General features: G+C 31.1%; 1 protein-coding gene across 7 annotated transcripts in view; it reads left to right on the forward strand.

The window, feature by feature from the left end:
* Positions 1-1,357: 1,357 nt before the first annotated feature.
* The window catches only part of LOC139822842 (uncharacterized), an 87,751-nt gene continuing 65,741 nt past the window's right edge, over positions 1,358-23,367 (forward strand). Inside the window, exons 1-2 of one of the 7 annotated variants that reach the window (XM_071794965.1) lie at positions 1,358-1,912; positions 10,738-11,269. In XM_071794965.1, coding sequence (XP_071651066.1) covers positions 11,057-11,269 — 213 coding nt within the window. In that variant the 5' untranslated portion in view covers positions 1,358-1,912; positions 10,738-11,056. Of the gene's footprint in view, positions 1,913-2,023; positions 2,144-8,986; positions 9,037-10,737; positions 11,270-23,367 lie in introns of those variants that run through there. The other 6 variants (XM_071794967.1, XM_071794966.1, XM_071794969.1 and 3 more) reach the window with 6 other exon arrangements.

The raw sequence follows: 23,367 nt of genomic DNA on the forward strand, positions 1-23,367 counted from the left end.
AAAAATAAAAACTTAAAATAAAATTGTGAGTACTGTTTTAATATCCCTTTTATAATCTGCGTAATTCTTTTTATAAATTTTTATGAATAATTACATAAACAAAATTATCTTAAAAATTATCTAAATAAATCGCGACAATCGTGTCATCTTTTATCTAGCAGAATTAAAAACAAAAGCACCTATATCTAATCTAAGATAAATTTACGGATTTTTATCTTATTGTTAGCTTCATCTCAGATTATTTTGAAATCATCTACGGCAAACACTGCTGATACAGAGTGAATCTATTGTTCTTCCTTGGAGTGTAATGTTAATACGTTATAAGTTATAAAAGATTATTATAAGAATACATATTTTGAAAAACGACAAATTTTCTAAATTTTTGAGCTGAGCTTTTTTATAGTAAAACCTGCTATAAATTAACTTTTTTAAATTGAAACCTGCTATAACGTAACTGCTCTTACATAGAGAGAGAGAGAGAGAGAGAGAGAGAGAAGAGAGCCATGTGTCATCGTTATACAGTATATATTTTCATAATAAATATGGTCATAATTTATATGGTGAACAAATATATCATACTTGTATAAACATTTCAATAATTTTTTCAGAGATTTGATTAAAATATATATACAAATTATTTTGTAACATTTTTTTATTGTACGTCTCTCTCTCTCCCCCCATCTTTCTCTCTCGCAAGTAAAATGTGAGTTATGTCCGTGCACTTGATTTCTAAACTTCTCTCATAAATTTTCCGAAGCCTGTTTTACGTGAAATCTTCTAAAATGTTTATACTAACACGTAGCGTTGCTTTATAACTTCGCAAAATCTCTTTAGAATAGTCGAATATTTATTTTTATCTGCCTTATACAAGAACAAAAATGCACATGTTTGCTCTAGTGAAATGAGCTGTTCAGGCAGGGTGCGCCTATCTGTCTATCCATATGTAAATGCCGTGCGTACATCGCGCACATTTACCCTACGTCGTATTTCATGAGAGTAGGGAGAGATCTGTTATTGATCCTTTCTCCTCGCGCGCCGGTTCCCTCCCTTTCTACGCGGCACGGGCAGAACGTCGTTCACCAGCTTTTCATGGCAAGAGCTCGCAGCGTAGTGAGAGCCTCTCTCGTTGGGAGCCTTTGTCGTATATCGACGAAAGAGACGACGGGTGGCTGAGGGAGAGATCGCCGGGAAGTAACGTGGCTGCGCAGCAAACAGGGCCAAAGCACAGGGCACGGAGACAGCCGAGCACGACCGAGGTCGCGAGCGTCGACCGAATGAGTCTCTCTCTCCCTCCCTCTCTCTCTCTCTCTCTCTTTCTCTTTCTCTCCCTCTCTCTACTCAGCGCTGAGGTCCAGTACCAGTACTTCAGTGTGTGCACAGCGGCCGGCCGGCGTGCATGATTGTTAATAGTAGTGTTGTGTTCTTGAAATTGAGCGCTTTTCACGCGAAATCGCTCTTCCGTCGTGCTTATTTTTATCGATGTTCGTACGAAGCGAAAGCTAAATTCGACGATCAGGCGACGTTGTCTTTGTGTTTCGAACGGCGCCGGGCCTCAGGGCCCGGTGGCTCTCGTTTCCGCTCAGATCAACTCCAGGAAGCATGCGATCATAGAGCTTGCAGGCTTATCCCGGAGACGAGCCGGCTGCGATGTCTATACGGGCGTTACCCTTCGGCGGCAGTTTGCCTCGCGTAATAATCATCACGAATCTTTGTACGACGAAAGTCAATACTTTCTCAAATCAACGAAAATATATTCTCGAGAAAAGAGAGAGGAAGCAAGAGACAGAATACAAGAGAAAAACAAAGAAAGAGAAAAAAAGAAGCACACAAAGTATCATCGTACCGAAGGGTCAAGTTGCACCAAGATAACATTATGAGGCAGCAAATTAAAAATCCTGGACAAAGAGCTTCAGTAAAAAACTCAAAAAAAAATACTGCAGATTTATTTGTCATACAAGATCAATCGAGAAGAATTCTTAAATTCGTGATTAGCACAGAGTGTAGATAGATATCATTCTTTGATAATTTGCAAATTGAATTACAATCATGTTTATGCAGGGCGTAGTTATGGATAGTATAGTGGGAGTTAATCGTGGCTAGAGGAAGAAAGGAAAAGAGTATTAGAGGAAGATAGATAAATATAGTACGAAGGAGGAGAGGAATAGGAGGAAAGGAAGAGAGAAGGAGAGAAAAGCGCGAGAACGGGGAGAGAGAGGGAAAGGAAGAGAGAGAGAGAGAGAGAGAGAGAGAGAGAGAGAAGATAATCTACATAGAAGTTTTATACGATCTGTTTCTAACGACCTCATAAAAGATGTGTATAGAAAATAATATGACTCTAAGAATACATATAATTCAAATGGATAATGATGAAGGCAAAACACACGCCGTGATTAAATAAATTTAAATTAATTAACATTAAAAAACGCCCCACGTAGTATCATTTTAAACACTACGGCAAATAGTATAAAGCTGTAAAGTGTCTCATATATACGTAATCTTTAGTATAAATTTTTTAATGTTTAGAAACGTATTATATGTTTGTGTTATATTACAGTACACTGTACGGTACACTATATATACATGCGGTTATGTGCCATCACATGGTACAACCTACAAACTTAATCCATTACGCGCACGCGCACGCACACACACAAACACACACACACACACACACACACACACATACGCGCGCGCGCATACGCATGCACTCATACACGCAAACCTATAGATAGATATAAATAAAACTAACTAAAAAATATTAGTATTTGGAAAAATATTTTTAATTTAAGGAAGTATTCTAGTTTGAAAGGTCGTAAAAAAAGATATTTTTGAAGAATTTTTTGTAAGGAAGTAGAAAAAGCGAATAACGTTAAACTTTGTATATTTTTTTAAGAACATATATTTTAAAAACATATTTTTATTTTCTAAGTAATAAAAATAAGTACGAAAAACATTTTTCTTTTTTATGTTATATCTATCTTAGTCAATATTAGGAGCTCGCAAGTAAAAATGCATATGGACGGTAAATGATTTCTGTTCTAGGCATGTGAAACGCAAGAACCAAAAATTTTCTTATTCAGGAGAAGTGCATCTGAACTAAAACTAAACCAATATTTTGATTCTGGATAAAATAGCGACATTTCTTCTGAATAAGAAAATTTTTCATTTTACGTTTAGATACCTAGAGCAGCTAGAAATTATTTACACTGTCTACATGCGTTTTTTCTTGAAAATTCTTAGTAACCAAGATACAGCATAAAAAAGTAAAGCGTTTTTGTTATTTAAAAAATAAAAGTACATTCTTAAAATAAGACTTAAAAAACATACAAAGTTTAACATTATTCGCTTTTTTCATTTTCCTACAAAAAATTCCTGAAAAATATCTTTTTCACAACCTTTCAAAACAGAATACCCCCTTAAAAAATATCAAAATAATTTTTAATTTGAAAAATATGTTTTTAAATTTATAAAATATTATTTGCATATTTTAATTCTTTCACATATTACTTGATTTATTTACGTTATAGAAAATACCGCAATGACCACACTCACACTATAAATATCCCCTCATGCTTATAATGTTTTTTATTTTTATTACATTATTAATTTACGATTATTTACCGTTTCTTAATTTGTGATATTTTTAATACAATTCACTATTATGAATGTTATAAATATTAATGATTTGATATTAATACTCTCTCTCTCTCTCTCTCTCTTCTCTCTTTTCTTTAAAAATTTCTGTAAAAAACTTGGGTATGTAAAATCATATTTTTTGGATAGGTTTACTTGTATCTATCTACAGGTGCGTACGTTCGTGCATGTGCGTGTATATGTAATAAATTTAGGTTTATCAGGCTCAAGGCTGTACCAGGTGATTGTGGCCAAAATATTAGACTCATGTACTGATCCACGTGTTTCGATATTTATTATAGGCCAGTCATATTAGACATCAAACCTTCCACGTAATCTTCCCAGGTTGCAACCACCATAAATCGCTTTAATTTAAGGTGCTATAAGTAGGATTTATTTTGCTTCGCAAAATTAACGCGCAATAAAAAGTTATTAACAATATTATCAACAAAAAACGCGATTTTTTTTTTCTCAAATATTTCGAAAACTAAGCAAGATAGCAAGATTTACGTGATTTTTTGAATTATTATTGAACCATATTACAAAAAATGGCTTTGCAATATGGTTCAATAATAATGCGAAAAATCACAAATTTTAATAAAAAATAATTATTTTAGTGTAAAACAAGCGTTTTCCGACCTGTGCGCACGATTGGATAACTGCGCGTCAATAAAAAAATCAACGTTTGTCGTACGAAAAAAATACAAATTTCGTCCACAACAAGATGCATACGATAAAATTTGTCTCAAATAAATTCTAAGGCCTGAAAACAGCGAAAAACTAAGACTATTCAAAAAAATCAAAATTTTTTGCTTACATAGCTAGAAACTAAAGAAAAAGGGTCTAAAAAATCGGTTTTGCATTATGAAAAGTATTCTTTATAGTTCTCAGATGATGTGTGATTTTTTGGGGATTTTTAATTCTATTTTAAATGACGGAAAAAATCACCGGCGCAACATCAAAAAAACGATGAAATCGAGGGTTTTCAAGATCCGAGTCCCGGACTTTGATGGCACGTGCAAGCTAAACGACTGACTTGACGATAAATGTTGTTCAGATTATTATTGTAGTTGATAGTATTGTTAATAACTTTTTATTGCGCGTTAATTTTGCAAAGCAAAATCCTACTTATAGCACCTCAAATCAAAGCGATTCATGGTGATTGCAACCTGGGAAGATTACGTGGAAGGTTTGATGTTTAATATGACTGGCCTATTATTTAAATATCTTGTTATGAGTTACAAATTATATGTTAGTGTATTATTATAAAAGATTAAGAATACTTTATTCTTTGCTGTATAAATAATGTTAACATTATTTACGTAAAAAAAACTTGTAACAAATAAATACTAAAAAATTTTGACATTTTAGTTCTTTGCGTGCCGTTAAAGAAATATAATATCTAAATATACCGCATATCAGACCGTAATATTTTATTTTACTTGATTATTCATACTTCTTAAATAATATCTCCTAAAACAATCTTCGTGCATCGTTAGAATTTTGATTGCATTTAGTAAATATAAATAACACGTCTACTTTCTCATTATTTGTAAACGATTTGATTTTATATAGCTTAATACGTATACTGCTTTAACACAAAACTATTGTATGTTTTAACATTCTTATATGTATGCGCTCTATCTTAATAATATTTGTAAACAAAGATGTAAATATATTTAAAATGATGGATCATTCAATTTATAATGTAAACAAAGCACAGGCAAAACATAAAAGTATTGAAACGTAAATAATGTTTCAAAAATTTTAATAGTATCTCTTAAACTAATAATTTTTTAAAAACATGATACTTTTTTGTAAAAAACAAAAAATTACATTAAATAATATTTTACACACGGATATTTTTGAATAAAATATTTGAATGACTAAAAAATGTATAATTGCATTTTGCAGTTATATGCATGCGCATAAATGCATAACTCTCCCGTACCCTTGTATGGGGCAAAAATTCAGTTTACATTTTATTTCTTTAATTGCATAAAAGTTGACTATTTGACTTTTACAAAAAGTAAACTTTTTAACTTTTTACTTATAACTTTCTAGATTATATTTATATGGTTTTTTTCCAAACGTTCGTTACTACACGTTTTAGATTAGACTTTAAAAATGTTAACGCGCATGATATCTATATCTGAGCGCGGCGTTCATGACGAGAGCAAATATATACAGTCGACACGACTGGCGTTGTTGACAAACCTAAGCTTTACTATGGCAGATCGAGGACGCGGTCGATGTCTCATTTGCTTATTGTTATAAAACTGTGTTGATCTGAGAAAACTATGTGGCAACGCCGCACTAATACAGTGATACGCGTACAGGCATTAAAAACAATTTTTCCTAACGCGAGCGTGAAATGGGCCGCTTTTCACGCTTGTTTTGAGTGAGCAAAACGATCCATTTCGTAATGATGACGTAAGCGTTGAAACATGGAGCCATTTCTCAACTAGTGGAGAACGGAACGTGTAAAACAAGCGCGAAAAGCGGCCTGTTTCACACGCTCTTGTTAGGAAAAATAGTATAAACAACTCGTGGGAAGAGTGGTCGAGCCCAACGGAGTGTGATGGTCGCACTCGCTTCGTTCGTGCGACCAACTTCACACTCCGTCAGACGCGACCACTTTTTCCACTAGTTGTACAATATACTATTAATCGCATTTCTAATGTCGATTATTTTTTTTTTGCAGTATGATATTCACGAAGTAACTGAAATCTTCATGATTGAGATATTGACAGTTGCCTTCTTTCGCTCTCTTTTCTTTTCTTTTCTCCTTTCCACATTTTCTATCTATCTTGAATATCATTAAAATATGTAAAACAATTTAATCAAACAATTTAATGCCTATCCACTCTTTAAAAAGTCGTGTTAAAGCGATGGAGTCATCTGTGTTTTACCGACAAAATGTTATTTTCGCATACGTGCCATTTTTTATTGGTTTTATAGAATTATAAATTCTTTTCCAGAATTAAAGTATACACCCAAACGGAGAAGGGACGAGTCAACTTTACGTTGAGAAAGAAAAAAATTATAGAAGTATATATAATTTTTTTTCTTTTGCGTGCATACCTTAATCCTGGAAAAGGATTTATAATTTTATAGAACCAATAAAAAATGACACGTACGAGAAACGTTGTTGATATAAATGTTTTATAATAAAAAACCTAAATGGCGCACGCTTGTAGTGTTCTAATTAGAAAAAACAAATGCAAAATTGTCAGAAAGTTTATTTATTATAGATTATACCAAGATATTATTTTTATAAAAAAGATAGTGTTTTTTTGCACGTTTGTTCTTTTATTATATATTATTATTATTATTATTAAAATTAAATGCAAGTTTTAATAAATTTATTATACATTTGACATTTGATTTGCTTCTTATTGAATGTTTTATTTGTTATAGTTTTTATTTATTTTTTATTACTAATTAATTATTAGTTAATCTTTGTGCTCGACTACTCGATATCTGTTACAATTTTCATTATTAAATATTTTATTTGACTTAAAATATAAAACAAATTCATTTTTTATCTTTTTCTCTCATGAGTAATAAACTGATGTTATTTCATACATTACGGATGTCTTGTGATTTCAACGACAATTCTTACAGATGATTTAGTTTATACTTGATAAGGGCCCAAACCAAGGGCTGAAACATCGTGATTTTGTACTAAATTGTGGCCAGTTAAGTCGATATAATTGAAATATATTCGTTACGCGTATCACTGGCAAGTTACGAAATTGTTTATTTTTATTTCACAATTCTTTCTGTTATTATTTCTTTTTATTATTATTTTATTTACGTATTCAAATAAGTTGATTGATGTTGTCTTATCAACATTATATCAGATGGATTTTTCCTAACACAAGTCAACATGAATTTTGCGTTTGAAATTAGAGTATGCACGTACGATAGGTTTATCGACAGTCATCCGAAAAAAATTTATATTTCATAAAAAAGTTTGCTTTTGTAGCCAGGAGAACGTTTGTACGATATTTTAAAAAATCTATGATTTTAATTTTTATCTGTTAAAAAACCAAAACAAATATATTTGTATATTATTTTTATTAACTTTAACTATTATATTAGCTTACAAAATAATGGGAAAAAGTTCAAAAGTGAACCCTATTACTCTTTCTTTTATGTTCATGAGTACTTTCTCTTATTAAACCCCAAATATAGTCTTCCATCATATTTTCATTGTATTGGCGTTGATAACGGCGTTCGAAATCCATAACGTCTTGATGAAAACGTTCTCCTTGTTCTTTTGAGTACGCTCCCATGTTGTTTTTAAATTTATCTAAATGAGCATGTAGCATATGCACTTTCAGGGACATCCTGCAACCCATGGCCTTAAAGTTTTTTAACATATTTTCAACTAATTAGATAAATTTAAAAACAACATGGGAGCGTACTCAAAAGAACAAGGAGAACGTTTTCATCAAGACGTTATGGACTTCGAACGCCGTTATCAACGCCAATACAATGAAAATATGATGGGAGACTATATTTGAGGTTTAATAAGAGAAAGTACTCATGAACATAAAAGAAAGAGTAACAGGGTTCACTTTTAAACTTTTTTCCATTATTTTGTAAGCTAATATAATAGTTAAAGTTAATAAAAATAATATACAAATATATTTGTTTTGGTTTTTTAACAGATAAAAATTAAAATCATAGATTTTTTAAAATATCGTACAAACGTTCTCCTGGCTACAAAAGCAAACTTTAAAGGGGATATAAATATTTTTCCTTTATTTTGGTGCATGATGAATAGAAAAATCATGAAATGAATCCAAGCACAAGAAAAAAAAATTTTTTTTGTAAAGTTGTGTAATTTTTATTGACTTTATATATTATAGTGTCTCTTGCACAGTAACCATAGAAAAGCGACATGATTGCAATCATCTCTCACTATGTATTATTTCTAGTAAAGCAGGAGATGGAAATGATTAGTTATTATTTATTTTACTTTTTACATACGGCATATATATTGCTATATGCAAAAGTTATTACTTTCTCTCTCTCTCTCTCTCTCTCTCTCTCTCTCTCTCTCTCTCTCTCTCTCTCTCTCTCTCTCTCTCTCATGTCCGTACATTATTCTAAGAACTTATACATATGTATTAATTGGTTATCACTTGTGTGCACATAATTTAACCTTTTTAGATATTTCGATATAAAAGATATTGGAATAAATTATAACAATTTATTATGTTAAGATACAAATCAGAACAAATTTAATATTTATTTAAGAGTATAATCATTATAATAATTTTCGTTTATTTGTGTATTAGATTTTCAATTTCAATGTTATTTCGAAAGATGACTTAAGTGAAAAGTATATAATTGTGACGATTTGAATAGCACGTGCGTATATAAATTTTGGTAATTATTTACATTAACAGACCTAGCGCCGATCAGCTTGATTTTTACATATGTTTTCAAGAGCATAGCAACTTGCAAATACATAAATCATGTGACATTTATGCTACATAAAATTCAAATTATAGAGTTAAATACACATTTATATATTATTTATATTTCAACTTTATTTGTTAATAATAACTTTTTAATGTACAATGAGAGCAAGGACTAAAACTTTTTGATTGTTACTCAGGATCTTGACGTTAACAACATATGTCAAGGTCAATGTCATTGGAGTTGTTTAGATATATCTTGCGCGTAGAAGTCTCTGCTAATCTTATATACATATTCATACATATATATGCAACTTTGATATTTGATAGACGATAGATTCATTACTTTATTAACGCAAAAGATATTTTGTTATATACAAACATTTCTGTTGCACTTTCCACATTATATCTTTGCGTGAGAAGAAAAATTCATGTACATGCAGAAATGTACAGTTGTAAATTTTGTTTTGTATCTTAAAAAACTTACCTTTTTCAAAGAAGGTGAAAAAGAGCGCTAAGTGTACGCCCTCCGTATTAACTATATTCGATTTGTATTTTTTACTGTAAAAAATTACTGCAGTTGCGCATAAGCCTGCATGACTTTTTATATATATTTATTTTACGGTTTTTTAATATAATTGTCAAGGGAAAAGGAAATTTTGAAGTATTCATTCATACAAAATTTTTTTAATTGAAAATGGCACGCAATAATTTTCAGCGTGTCATTTCTCGCCTCTGACGACACGATATAACATGGCCGCGGCGAGTACCCGGGACCCTTTACTGTAAAACTTCGCACATTTAGACTTTTGAGCTAAAATATATCAGCATAGAAAACACATAGAGCAAAAGTAAAGGCAGTTTTGTCACATAGTATGAACTTGACTAATTGATTGAGCGTATACAGAAACGTTCAACCGTTATAACTAAACGATAAATCTTGCCTGCGCTCAACTTGGGCAGCGTAAGTGTATTGCGTAAGTGTACCTTGCTTTGCGCGTACATGCACTACGTGTCTCTTGATACCAAACGTTGATTATCTATTATTATTAACAATATTTTAATAAATAACGTACAACGGATAAAAAAGTATAGCCTGAACATTAGTCATGACTATACTCTTGAGAACATAGGTCAATAAAGGTCAAGTAGATCGGTACTATCTGTTAATATAAATAATTACTAATGTTTCTTTTTTTCTAAAAAAAAAGACTGTTACAGTTTAAGAAGTAATAGTCCAAGAGGCATTAAAAATAAATAAGAAATAAAATATAAGAGAACGTCCTATTTTAAATCGCTAATTTTTTGTTGTATTTGTTTAAACAGGCAACTTTATATTAAATTATCATAGTGGAGAACTGAACATTTTCTATAAAAAAAAAACCGCAAATACTTTTTTGTAAAATAATATAAAATTAGTCAAAATGAATACATAATAAGTGTTGTAATAGCTAGCTTTTAAGATCTCAGGCTGCGTCATTATATGCAAAACATTAACTTTCTAGTTCATCTAATATTATATTTTTTAAACACAATATTCTAAAAGCTCCAAGTGTGAGATGTATTATACTCTATTTTTTTTCATTGTTTCTCGTTTTCTATCGTATTCGCACGTTCTCGAGTTATTGTTTAACCCTTCAATAAATTTTGCATCAATTCCGTCGTGTAGGAGAGTACGACGTTCTGTGGAGTAAAAGAATAGAGGCATTGACAGTATAATAGGCATTGACAATTACGAATTTGACGAGAATTAGGAAAGTGTGCATATAAGCGTGCATTGAAGAGGATACAATGATGCATAGAAGAAACATATAAAGAAGAGATGAAAAACAAATAAAGGTATTTAAGCGAAGTAAAGTAGAAAAAGTGCGAACAGTGGCAGATACGCGAAACTGGCGACCCAAACACGTGACAGTGGCTCCCATGGGTCTCGGACCCGCCGCCGAGCCAATGGTGGGTCGCTCTCTAGCCGGGGCAGCACTACAGAGATGCAATGCGGCTTATGCGCTGTCGTCGCCGGTCTGTTTCGCCGGGCTATGTGCATTGCAGGCAGCCGACGCGGCTCTGGAGAATCCTGTTATCAGGAGCTGGCCACAGATATGCAGGAGCGACAACATACGCAGATAGAAGACGCAGAAATTGAGCTCGTCAAAACAAGCGAAATTGTGACGAGAGTGAAAAACGTCGTTCAAGCGGAAGAGGTGAGATTAGACACGATTGTTTTTAAATAATCGGTTTGTGTCATGTTCAAGAAAGTGATAAGAGAGATCGTAAATTTCCCTTTTTTATTTTTCGGCTTACGTTGTTAAAATTTATTAAGTTTGTATACACTATATTGCGAAATTTAAATGTATTCAAAAGAATTATTACTTTTGCGTCTAGTTTAAAATATAATGTGATAGTTTAACGTCGTTTAACTATATTAAGTGTCATTATATTGAAGCTATTGAATATAATTTTAGCCATATTATAAAAAAATTAATGGGTGTGTAGTGTTACATTATATTTTGATATTTTTATTTTATACGTTACTTCAAGTATTAATTTATTATTATATTAGCATTAATATACAATATATAGAGGAAAGTCCCCTATTATGAGATAAGCTCCTAATATGCGATATGCGGGGTTTATACTAAACTAATAGGTTCTATTTGTTGGTTCCGCCATGAACTTAGTGTCCTTGGTGTAAAACCTATTTAAAAAATTCATTGTCCAATCGTGCACGCACTCGTTACGAATATCGAACGTGTGAATTTGGACGTTTTCAAGTTCCATGAAGGTGAGACTTTGAACCTTATTTATTATATAATAAATAAATATTTGACATAGAGTTTTGTATGCAGCGATAGAGTAAGGTCGGATATGTTGAGTTGCTTAATTGTAGAGGATAGATTTGATGATCGCGAAAGCGCAAAGCGTAAAGTCCGTAATATGAGATATTCAGGATGACGATCTCGTTGCTAGAGTATGAAGATTATTGTATGTACAGTAATAAAAAAAGGGAAAATACTATGTTAAAGTTAAGAGAAGGTTCATACGAACTTATAAAAGTGTGCTGATGGTGATCGCATGCTCATGCTGGGCGCACACTGGCTGCGCTGGAAATATTGAGTATAAGTGGATTTGCGATTCGTGCAAATAAGCTTTTCCATTACATTTGTATTTCAGAGACATTAAATGAAGTTTTCTACGTGCAATACCGATGTATTTTGTATTTTATTAGCGCGTTCTCGGGGCATCTCATATTAGGAGCACACTTTTTCGATTTTGCATAAAGCTCATTTTTTACATTTTTCTACGTTTCAGAAAAAATTAATATTTAAATTAGATTTTACATTTTAGCATCTTAAAGCTTATTAACGTCCCTTCAAAATGACCTACTACATTTTTCAATTCTGCCCATAGACTTCCGATAATCACACAAAATAGATATGGCATCTCATAATAGGGAACTTTCCTCTAATAATAGCAGTATTAGCTATAATACTGCAATTGGTGTTAAAATTAAGACACTTTGTTTTGTAATGTTTATATAATTTTATTTACATATATACAGAGTGTCTGGTAATTACCGTGTCACCTCTCGTAGACAGGATAGAGCGGGTTGAATTGAATAGAAAGATCCTGTACTGTTTTGTACGTTCTCAATACGTAATGAGAATTTAATTAGTAAAGATTCGCGAAGTGTGCATCCATGCGATTCGACCAGAAGAGGCAGTCCAGCATTTACACGTGCTAGGCGTGTAGCAAGGCATTGGAAGGAGCACTCTGTAAACAACAATGGCTATGCACGAGCGACGCGTAGTGCTTACAAAGCACTCCTTCTAATGTCTTGCCGCGCGCCTAGCAACCGTAAACACTGAACTACTTCTTCTCGTCAAATCGCACGGACATACACTGCGTCGCGGATCTTTATTTAATAGTTAATTTCTCATTAACTTTAATAGTTAATTTAATAGTTAATTTCTCAAGTAAGTTTACGTGTTAATTAATTATTAACACGTAAACTTACAAAACAGGACTTTCTTATTTAGCTCAAACCGTTCTATTTGCCCATAAGAAATAACACGCCGATAATTACTGAACACCCTGTAATAGGTTGTGTGACAATAAGTGTAACACACTAAATAGAAAAATCCTGTATGCTTTTGCGATTTTTGCAATAACTAAAGAGAAATTAATTAATAAAGATCTGCGAATGAGCATGGCATGCATTCACATGATTCGGCAACAAAGGTGAGTGCGCGGCAAGAAAAAGACCTTTGTGAACTTATAGTATACCCCTACTAACAATAAGAGAGTTCGGATACGGTACGATCAAGTGCTAATTTATTGCTAATTTATTGCTTTAATCCCGAATATTGTGCTTCTATCCACTCGCAGTAAATTAATCAAAAGTGAAGGTGCTGCTTTTATGTTAAGTTAGCACCCCTCATTCCTAAAAAAAAACGTGTATATAATAAAAAAAATACCGATATACCAGAATTTTGTGCTAATTTTGTGCTCAAAATTATCGCAAAGAGATATCGAACATATTGAATAATTATGAATGTACCGATAGCGATTACTGTATAACTGTATAAGAGTAAAACGGTCAAAAATAAAAAATTAACCATACATTGCAGGTCTAACATTAAACTGTTTTTCAATCAAATACTCGTTACATACTTTATTTTTGAATTTATTGCTTGCAAAACAACTTTAACAGCATGCAGTTATTTGAAAATTGGCTGGGGTCATTTTGACCCCGGTGACAACCAAGAATTAAAAATTATCGAATGTACACAAAGATATAAGAGTAAAGTATATTAAACAAATTAGTTGCTGTGCCGATTTTTGATATATTAAAATAATCCTAGAATTTAGTACTCTTACACGTATCCCAATCCAGAATTTTGGGCTTGCTGATAAGTTAACAAAATCCACCACGAGTGTAAAGGCCATTGCACGAAACAAAGTTTTAGTTATAATCGTAAGGCTGTAAGGAAATAGACCACGCACAGTCGATTATTCTCCTTGCGCTTGAAGAATTTATCAAGTGTGCGTGGTCTATTTTCTTACGGCCTTACGATTATAACTAAAACTTTGTTACGTGCAATGGCCTTTAAGGTGCTAGCTTCCGGCCGTACAAGAGAATAGTATATTAAACAAACAGGCTTGGAACACGTAATTTGTTTAATATACTTTATTCTTGTATTTTTGTGCATTTTTGATAATTTTTAAAGTTGTTTTGTGAGCAATAAATTTCAAAATAAGGTATTTTACGAGCATTTGAAAAAAACAGTTTAATGTTACACCTGTAATGTATATGGTTAACTTTTTATTTTTGACCATTTTGCTTTTATGCAACTATCGTAACCGGTATCAGTACATTCATAACCATTCAATATTTTTGACATCTCTTCAGTATTTTACAGCACAAACGTAGCACAGAATTCCGGTATATCGGTTTTTTGTTTACGGTACTCTACACATGTTTTTTAGGAATGAGGGGGGTGTTAGTTTCACGTAAAGGCAACACTTCCACTTTTGATTAATTTACTGCAAGTGGCGAGAAGCACAAAATTCAAAACAAGAGCAATAAATTAGCACTAAATTAGCACTTACGTGTGCCATATACTCGGACTTTCTTTATGGTGGGGATGTTAGGTTCACACAGGAGTGAGGAAGAGTTTAGCGTTAACGCGCCGTTTGCGCGGTTGCTACACGCACGGTAAAATATTGATGGGAGAACATGTCATAACATCCATGAATGGTGCATAACACTGGATTATCTTTTGTCGGTGAATCGCTACACATTTCGTCACAGATCTTCTTAACTATATTTTTATTAATTATGTGAAAAACGTAAAACAGTAGAGGACTTTTTTATTCAGTTTAACTCGCTCCCCCTCCCCATGAAAGGCGTTATACTTATTATTTATCAGACATTATGTATATGTATAATACTATACAATATATGTAAACATTTTTTTAAACAATATATGTTGGTAGGTTTGCATCGTATTAAAATATATATTCATAAATACAAATAAAATGTAAAACTATATGGCATTTTATATACATATTGTATAATATTTTTAATATTAAAACTAAACAAAATGTTAATATCGGCAAAAATTAATTTTATAATATATGTAATTTTTTCTTTATTCTTAATTGGGAGTTCAACTAAATTACTTTTGAAAGAGAAACTAGAATAAATAATAAAATTTTAAAATATTCTTGAAAAATCATAATATATTTAATATAAAACCAAAAGATATTATACGTTCACTTTAATGTTTTTCAATTTATATTTACTCTTGTGCAATAAAACATATCTTAATGATTAGATTGTACTTTTTTAAACTATTTTAAATTAAATAACAAAGAATTTTGCAAATACTTTTGTGTTTTATTATTATATTGTAATAAAACATGCATTACATGTAGTAAAAATAGAAAATTAGAAAAAATAATAAAATTTTTTTCTAAATTATATGTAAAGATTTCTTGTAATCAATATGTTAAGTATTATTTTACATTATAATATTGTACTTTTACGAAAAATTTGATGTTTAGTTTATGTGAAATATTTATTATTATTTCTCTTTATTATAATATAAATTAATATTAGCGTAATTATATAAAATATAAAAATATTATATTTATGTTTTATTAACCCTTAAATGCCACATCTCTCAAGAATCTCGTAAATGACATGAGGGGTCTAAAAGACCCCAGCATGAAAAATGTCTCCTTACTCATTGATTTTTTTATTTTTAGTTATGAAAATTTTTTTCAAAGTTGTTCAAGGCTTAGAAAAAAGAATAAAATGCTTATATTGTTAAAATTTCAATTTCAACATAGTATAAAAAATTAAGTAAACTGAGTACTGCTATGTGTACAAACGGGTAGGTCACGCACTCAACTATCATCAATGGGAGCATGAGCTCTATTTTTGGCAAGAACATTTGAAAATATATCATTGTAAAAGGTCTGGGGTCCGCTGGACCCCACGGGGCATTTAAGGGTTAATGGCATCATACACACCAATATTAAATATTAAAGATACCATGATGCATATTATGGAAAAATTAATTTAAAATCAGTCTTTCTTTTCTTCTTTCCTTCTCTTTTCTCCTGCTTCCATTTCTTCATCCTTTCCTTCTCTTTTCTTTCATTCCTTTTCACCTCTCTCTTCTTTCACGTACAATGTTTTAATCAGCATTATATGGCACACTTTAGGTTATCTCACGTCAGTCAAATTTATTAATAATTCTACAATGGTTAGGCGTCAAGCATGAAAAAAAAATCATGCTATTTCAAATAACTCAAATAAAATTATAAGTCAAAAATTTTAACTAGTCGCGGAACGCAACAGCAAAAGTTTATTATCTTAGTTTCTACGAGCGTGATAGAGAAACTGATTCTTTCCACGGAAGAGATTAGAATTGCGACATTAGAAGTGCGACAAAGAATAGATGCAATATAGTAAATAGAATATATAATATTAAATAATGATATTGTAATAATTAATATATATGATTTACATACGACATTCTATCCGCGTACATACATGCGTGCGTGTATATAATTTACATAAAAATGTATTCAATATTTGTTTAACTTATACGTTATATTCAAGGCAATAAATATCAAGAAATTTACACAATTAATAAATCACGTGATGAAAAAGAGATTCAAAGCCGCAGCAGAATTGTTTGTGTAATTAATAATATTTCTATGTGAAATTTTGTATACTTATTCCAACTTAGTATACAAAAATTTACATAGAAATATTATTAATGACACGAAAACTCTGTTGCTGGTTCTGAGCCTCTTTTTCATCACGTGATTTAAAACAATATTGATTTTAAATATAGCAAGTACTGGAAATTTAATGTGTTTTGCAATAAGATATAATTTAAAATAATGATCTTATTGGTAGTGCCAGAATATACAATTCTTATAGATAAGATTATGATATTCTATACATTATAACATTAAGACATTATACGATAGAAAATGTAATGATTAATCATACAAAATAAATTTAAGGATATCAATGATGCATTAAATGGTTGTTGTGAGAATTTACTTAAAAAATTTAAATTCTTTAAACTCTTATTCTACCTTATTTCTTTATAATATTAATTCGTAAACAAATGTATACAGTATACAGTATACCTAATCAAAATGAGTAATGGTAATGAGTATATTACGAAGAATATAAGAGAATATAAGAGAATATAAGAGAATTGTGCTAGAGGTATATATTATATATGTTGCTAAATTAAATTGTAAATATTTATTTTATTTTAAGAGGAGAGTTTATACCTGTGACCGATTGTTTTTCTCTAAATATATTTGTGAGATATGTAACATACAACCTCATTTCATATCTATTACTTTGATATTACTATATCTATTGGTTCGAGATATGATCATGTCTCTTGATTACGTGGTGAGCGCTGTTAATGTAAACCTGTGTCAGAAATTATAATAATACGTTTCGTCCGCGGTGACACGGATTACGACAATGATTTTCTTAATCCTTTACGTGCAACGCACTTTAACCGTTTATCATATAGTCGGGATACACGCGCACATTATACGCCTTTCGAAAATGAAATAAGGACTATTTTTTCAGGTATGTATACTCCTTCTATAGTTAAAATATTAAAAATAAATTTGTTAATTCGGATTTTATATTATAGTTAGGATATATGTATATACATACATATGTAGGATATATACACAGGGTGTTTAAAAAAAAGTGTCCTATATTTTGAGAGAAGATAGTATACTCGTCAAAATAAGAAAAAAATGTCCAGTAAACAAGAGTCGTAAATCAAATACCTAGTTGAGATATGAGCCAATATTTATTGCATACTATAACAAGTGTTCTATGTGGTTCCCATTCATTATCGAACATTTTAATCAAAAAAATACACATTCCTACAATGTTTGTACGTCATCGCTGCCCTGATAATGACTAACAGTCAAACCTTACTGCAGTGTAGAAATAACACACGTAATATGAAAAAAGGACAATATTTAGCATTACATATAATAATAAAGTTTTCAAGAAATATATGAGACGATTTCTATTTTTAATATTTACTAAAATATTTTTTATGCATTGTTTTTTTGTTTAACATAATATTATTATTTAATATAAAAGATTCAAGATGTAAAATGTAAAAAGATGTAAAAACAATGTATTTATACTTTATTAATTTTATAAAAGTAGGTCTAATAGAAATGTGTTTGAGTGAAAAATATATTAGATGATGATTTTGAAAAGTTTGTTTTTTAGTAACAAGAAATAAACAAACGTTACATTATTTTATTAAACGTTTTCTATGGATATTTATTAACAAGTAAATAAATTTATGTACATTCTAAAAATTTTGTTTTAAAAAAATGTTTTAGTTTTGTTATTTAACATATCTCATATCTGAAAGTTTCTAAAGTATTTATCTGAATATTATGGAGATTGTCTTGCTTAGATATTTTATAAAAATCTGATGTATATATTCATGCAAGTCAAGAAAATAATAAAAATAGTTTTTAATGATTCGCCTGCATACATTACCTTCTACGAGATATTTAAAATTAGACCTAAGGTCAGATGTTGGTAGCTGTCGTCATCAACGTTCCTGACCTAGACTCGCTCAAGTGTAAACATTCAACACGTTCATGGAACGAGAAAGATGCGAATAGAAAGAAAAGAAGAACTCGATTTATATTCACTCAATTTAAATGATTCATATATGGTCATACCACTGCTGATCACGTAAAAAAAGTTAAAGCAACGAACGCAAACTGACAATATAATCTCGATTATCGCTATTTTACATGTATGTACAAGCTGACATCCATCATCACACGTACTATCAGTGGTACGTTTGAAAAAAAGATTTATCACGATCATTGTATGTATCTTGAATTTTATATGTACATTGTTTCTCGACGTGAGTAGAATATTTATATCAGATACGACACGTACGCGTTAAAGATTTCAAGTTATTTCGTGATTAGTAAATCTATGATACAGTTAAGAAAAATTACATATACATCTTAAACTATTATCTACTTTTTTATTACATTTTAACACGTATTACTTTTATTCGTAGCTTGCCTTTAATAAAACTCGAATAAAAACGTAAAATTGATTTATCGATGGATATTAAAATATTTTTATATTATATGTCGTTTATTTTAAATATATTACGTTATATGAAATATTTACACTTTATATGAAATATTGATATTTCAACGCATATTGTGATGTCACACGAACTTGTACGTGTACATATTTTCATATTGCTCGTATTCTTATCAGCATGTTCTTAACAGAATAATCAGCAGATAAATAAAATAATGTTTTAAAGTAATTATAATATTATTATATGCAGGATTACGTAAAAAATATTATTTCTAAATATAGTATTTAAATATATTTAAATATTATTTCTAAATATTGTATCTAAATATCTATAAAGCGACGTTATGTCTGAGAGGACTCGTACTACTATGCAATATGTACACTTAAATACATCAAATTTGATTTGTCAAGCTTTTATTTAAAAATTTCTAAATTAAAAATTATTTGCAAACATTTATATAATTCGAGAAACAGTTTGGTATTTAAAATTTACATCATTAACTTCTTAAGTTTAACCATTTTGTACACAGGGTTACACGCTTCGATATTGGTCCATTTGAATCACTGGTTAGATTCCGATAACTCTAGCGCCTTACGTTGACGATGGCTTCTGGTAGTACTTTTAATGCTGAACAAAAACGTATATAGGTCTTATAGGGCTAACTGCTCTGGTTTTCGAGATATACAGTGTTAAAGTTAAAAATAAATAATATGAATTTTTAAATAATACTTCACGTGTGTGTGTATAAACAGTACACACGTAAGCGAGGGAGGGGCTACCGCATCTTCCCCGAAAGCAGGGTGGGTGGGAGTAAACTTAGGTTCGCGTAAAAAGTTGAAAACACTTACCGTGACAATAATAAACCTTGTTTTCTACTATAATAAATTTTTTTTAACTTAATTATTTTTTTTAAATTTATTTATTTCCCCGGAAACAAGGTTTATCATTATCACGGTTCGTGTTTTCAACTTTTCACGCCAACCAAGGTTTACCTCCATCTCCCCCCTGCTTTCGGGGGAAGTGCGGTAGCCCCTCCCTCGTTTACGTATGTACTGTTTATACACACACACGTGAAGTATTATTTAAAAATTTATATTACTTTTCACGCATGAAAAGTTCACGCATATACTTTTTACGCGAACCGAGGTTCACCCCCATCTCCCCCCTGCTTTCGGGGGAAGTGCGGTAGCCCCTTCCTTGCTTACGTGTGTACTGTTTATACACACGTGAAGTATTATTTAAAAATTCATATTATTTATTTTTAACTTTAACACTGTATATCTCAAAAACCAGAGCAGTTAGCCCTATAAGACGTATATACGTTTTTGTTCAGCATTAAAAGTACTACCAGAAACCATCGTCAACGTAAGGCGCCAGAGTTATCGGAATCTTGCCCAATCACTTGAAATTTTCAACATTTTTTTAGTATTTTAAGACAAAAAGTAAGCAAAAAAATATGTGTATCAGTTCTTTTATTTACAATCTTTTATATATATATGCTTTTTCAAAAATTGAGGTGCTAGCATAAGTCAGCAACCTCTCATCTTTGATACCTATTAAATTTTTTCAAAAATTGAAAGCTAGAGCAATAGATTAGCAATTAATTATGTCACATATTCGAGCCAGTTTTTATATATAATAAACATGTTAGATTCTATTTTTTTGCAGTAATTTATAATTTCATCTCTTTTTATTAGATGATTTGTAATATAATTTGATAGGGTGAGCAAGTAACAGGATATTTTATGGATAAAATATATGCCTTTATTTCCTTGGCACGTCAATGCGTCAGTACGTTACAATGGTTAGCAAAGGACTGCATAGCTGCACTCAGTGTGAAAAGAAAATTACTAGAAGTGTAAGTAAGAACAGGAAATATAGAGCGCTCCGAGCGCGATAGTGCTGCCGTAGTGCCGGGAGCGTAGTGGCGGTTGATTCGACGTCACAAACTCCTTCATAATTAATTATTTTTTATTTCTCCAAATAAATTATATCAGCGTGCATCAAGGCAAGAATATATTTATTTGTGTGCGGGTGCATATAGGCATTCGCATAGATATGACGTGTACATGCGTGCATACATGCATCGTATGCGCATTATGCGTTTCCAGTACTAAACAAAGTGTGCAAGTAGAAACTTGCACATTGCTTCCTCATAGTTTTTAAGTGTGCAAGTGGAAACTTGTACGTTGCTTTCTCATAGTTTTTAAGTGTGCAAGTGGAAACCTGTACCGTGCTTCCTCTATGAGGAAGCTTGTTTTTTTTTATGCATAATTATTAGTAGATATTTATTAATTTGGCTCTCTCATAGAGGAAGCACGGTACAGGTTTCTACTTGCACACTTAAAAACTATAAGAAAGCACGGTACAAGTTTCTACTTGCTCACTTAAACAAGTTTTTACTTGCACACTTAAAAACTATGAGAAAGCAATGTACAAGTTTCCACTTGCACACTTAAAAACTATGAGAAAGCAATGTACAAGTTTCCACTTGCACACTTAAAAATTATGAGGAAGCAATGTACAAATTTCTACTTGCACATTTAAAAACTATGAGAAAGCAATGTGCAAATTTCTACTTGCACACTTAAAAACTATGAGGAAGCAATGTGCAAGTTTCTACTTGCACACTTTTTTTTATGAATAGAGTATCATTAAAGATAGATTGGTGTTTTTGAGTTCTTGAGTTATAGAAATTTCAGTAAACTTGGCTTTTTTTTTTTTTTTTTTTTTTTCCCCAGAAATTGGTAACTAATCAACCAAATCCAGAACTAATCTTAACGAATTATATATGAAATAGAGGTAAAGAAGACTGAAGAATATAATAGAATTAATAAAATTTATTAACAATAAAGGAGTTACCAATTTCTGTTAAAAAATAAACAGGCAAGTTTACTGAAATTTCTATAACTCAAGAACTGATTAATTAAATTTTAAAGAATTATATATGAAATAGGGGTAGAAAAAAACTGAAAAATATAATAGAATTAGAAATAGATCAATATCTTAAATATTGAGAAAGCTATAACGTAAAACACGTTTTTCTGAAAAATGAAAATTCCCTTAAAATCCATACCGGTCGACGGATTTTAATAAAATTGGAGGAGAACATACTTTCTATGATACTCTATTTGTGTGCAAAACTTCAACCCAATATCTAAAAAATTGTAGAAGTAGATGCGTGTACAAAAAAAACCGTACACACACACACACACACACACACACACACACATACATACTTCCGGACATTTTCTACTAATATGATTTCTCGACATTTTAGAACATTCTAAATCTATTTCCTTTAAAATCTCGAAAAAATTTTTTTAACCTTACAAAGCTTCCTCTATGAGGAAGCAAAAGAACAAAGTTATATGGTTTTGAGAAAAATATATTTTATTCAAAAATTTTGATAAAACTACTAAAATTATACAACAGTGCTACCTCCGTTTTCGTTAAATAAAATTAAATTTTTAAACATTTTAAACTGCCGTATATGTGCATAAGAAAGGACCCCGCACTAATTATGTAGGAAATGGGATCTCGGTATAATCGACTAATATTTTAACATATTGTAGCATATGACCTACTGAACAAAAAATATAATAAGCTCAAAGCTAAATAATGGACAGTTTTTGAGCTACAGCCACAGTCAAACGCGAAAAATTCGGGCTCAATTTGCAAGTATTATATTCCAAAGGTCGCATGACCACACGTGACGCCGGCGTCACGTGAAATTCATGAAAAGGAAAACAGCGTCAAAATTTCGGCGTCTTCGCGCTGCTTTGGCTTTGACGCTTTAAGTTGGAAAAATCCAACTTCTCTTTCTTGACGCTGGCATCATAGTGATGATGTCACGTGACGACGCTCAACGCTGTTTTTCAGCGTCCCATGAATTGGCATCTTTATACTCTTGGCATAACCTAGGACGACTCAAATAACCCAGAACGACATCACGCATATACTCTAGTCCCAGTTGATTTTCAAAAATTTTTTTGTGGTTCTATATAATTTTTATTTCTTCATTTCTTTATCCTCCCAACTTGATTTATCAACCTGCTAGGTCGATAATAACGCGCACACGGTTTGTCGGAAATATGCCTCACACGTGCATATAGATACAGTATATAGAAACGCTGAAA

The sequence above is a fragment of the Temnothorax longispinosus genome, chromosome 12 (assembly GCF_030848805.1).
Source record: "Temnothorax longispinosus isolate EJ_2023e chromosome 12, Tlon_JGU_v1, whole genome shotgun sequence".
NCBI classification, from domain to species: Eukaryota; Metazoa; Arthropoda; class Insecta; order Hymenoptera; family Formicidae; genus Temnothorax; species Temnothorax longispinosus.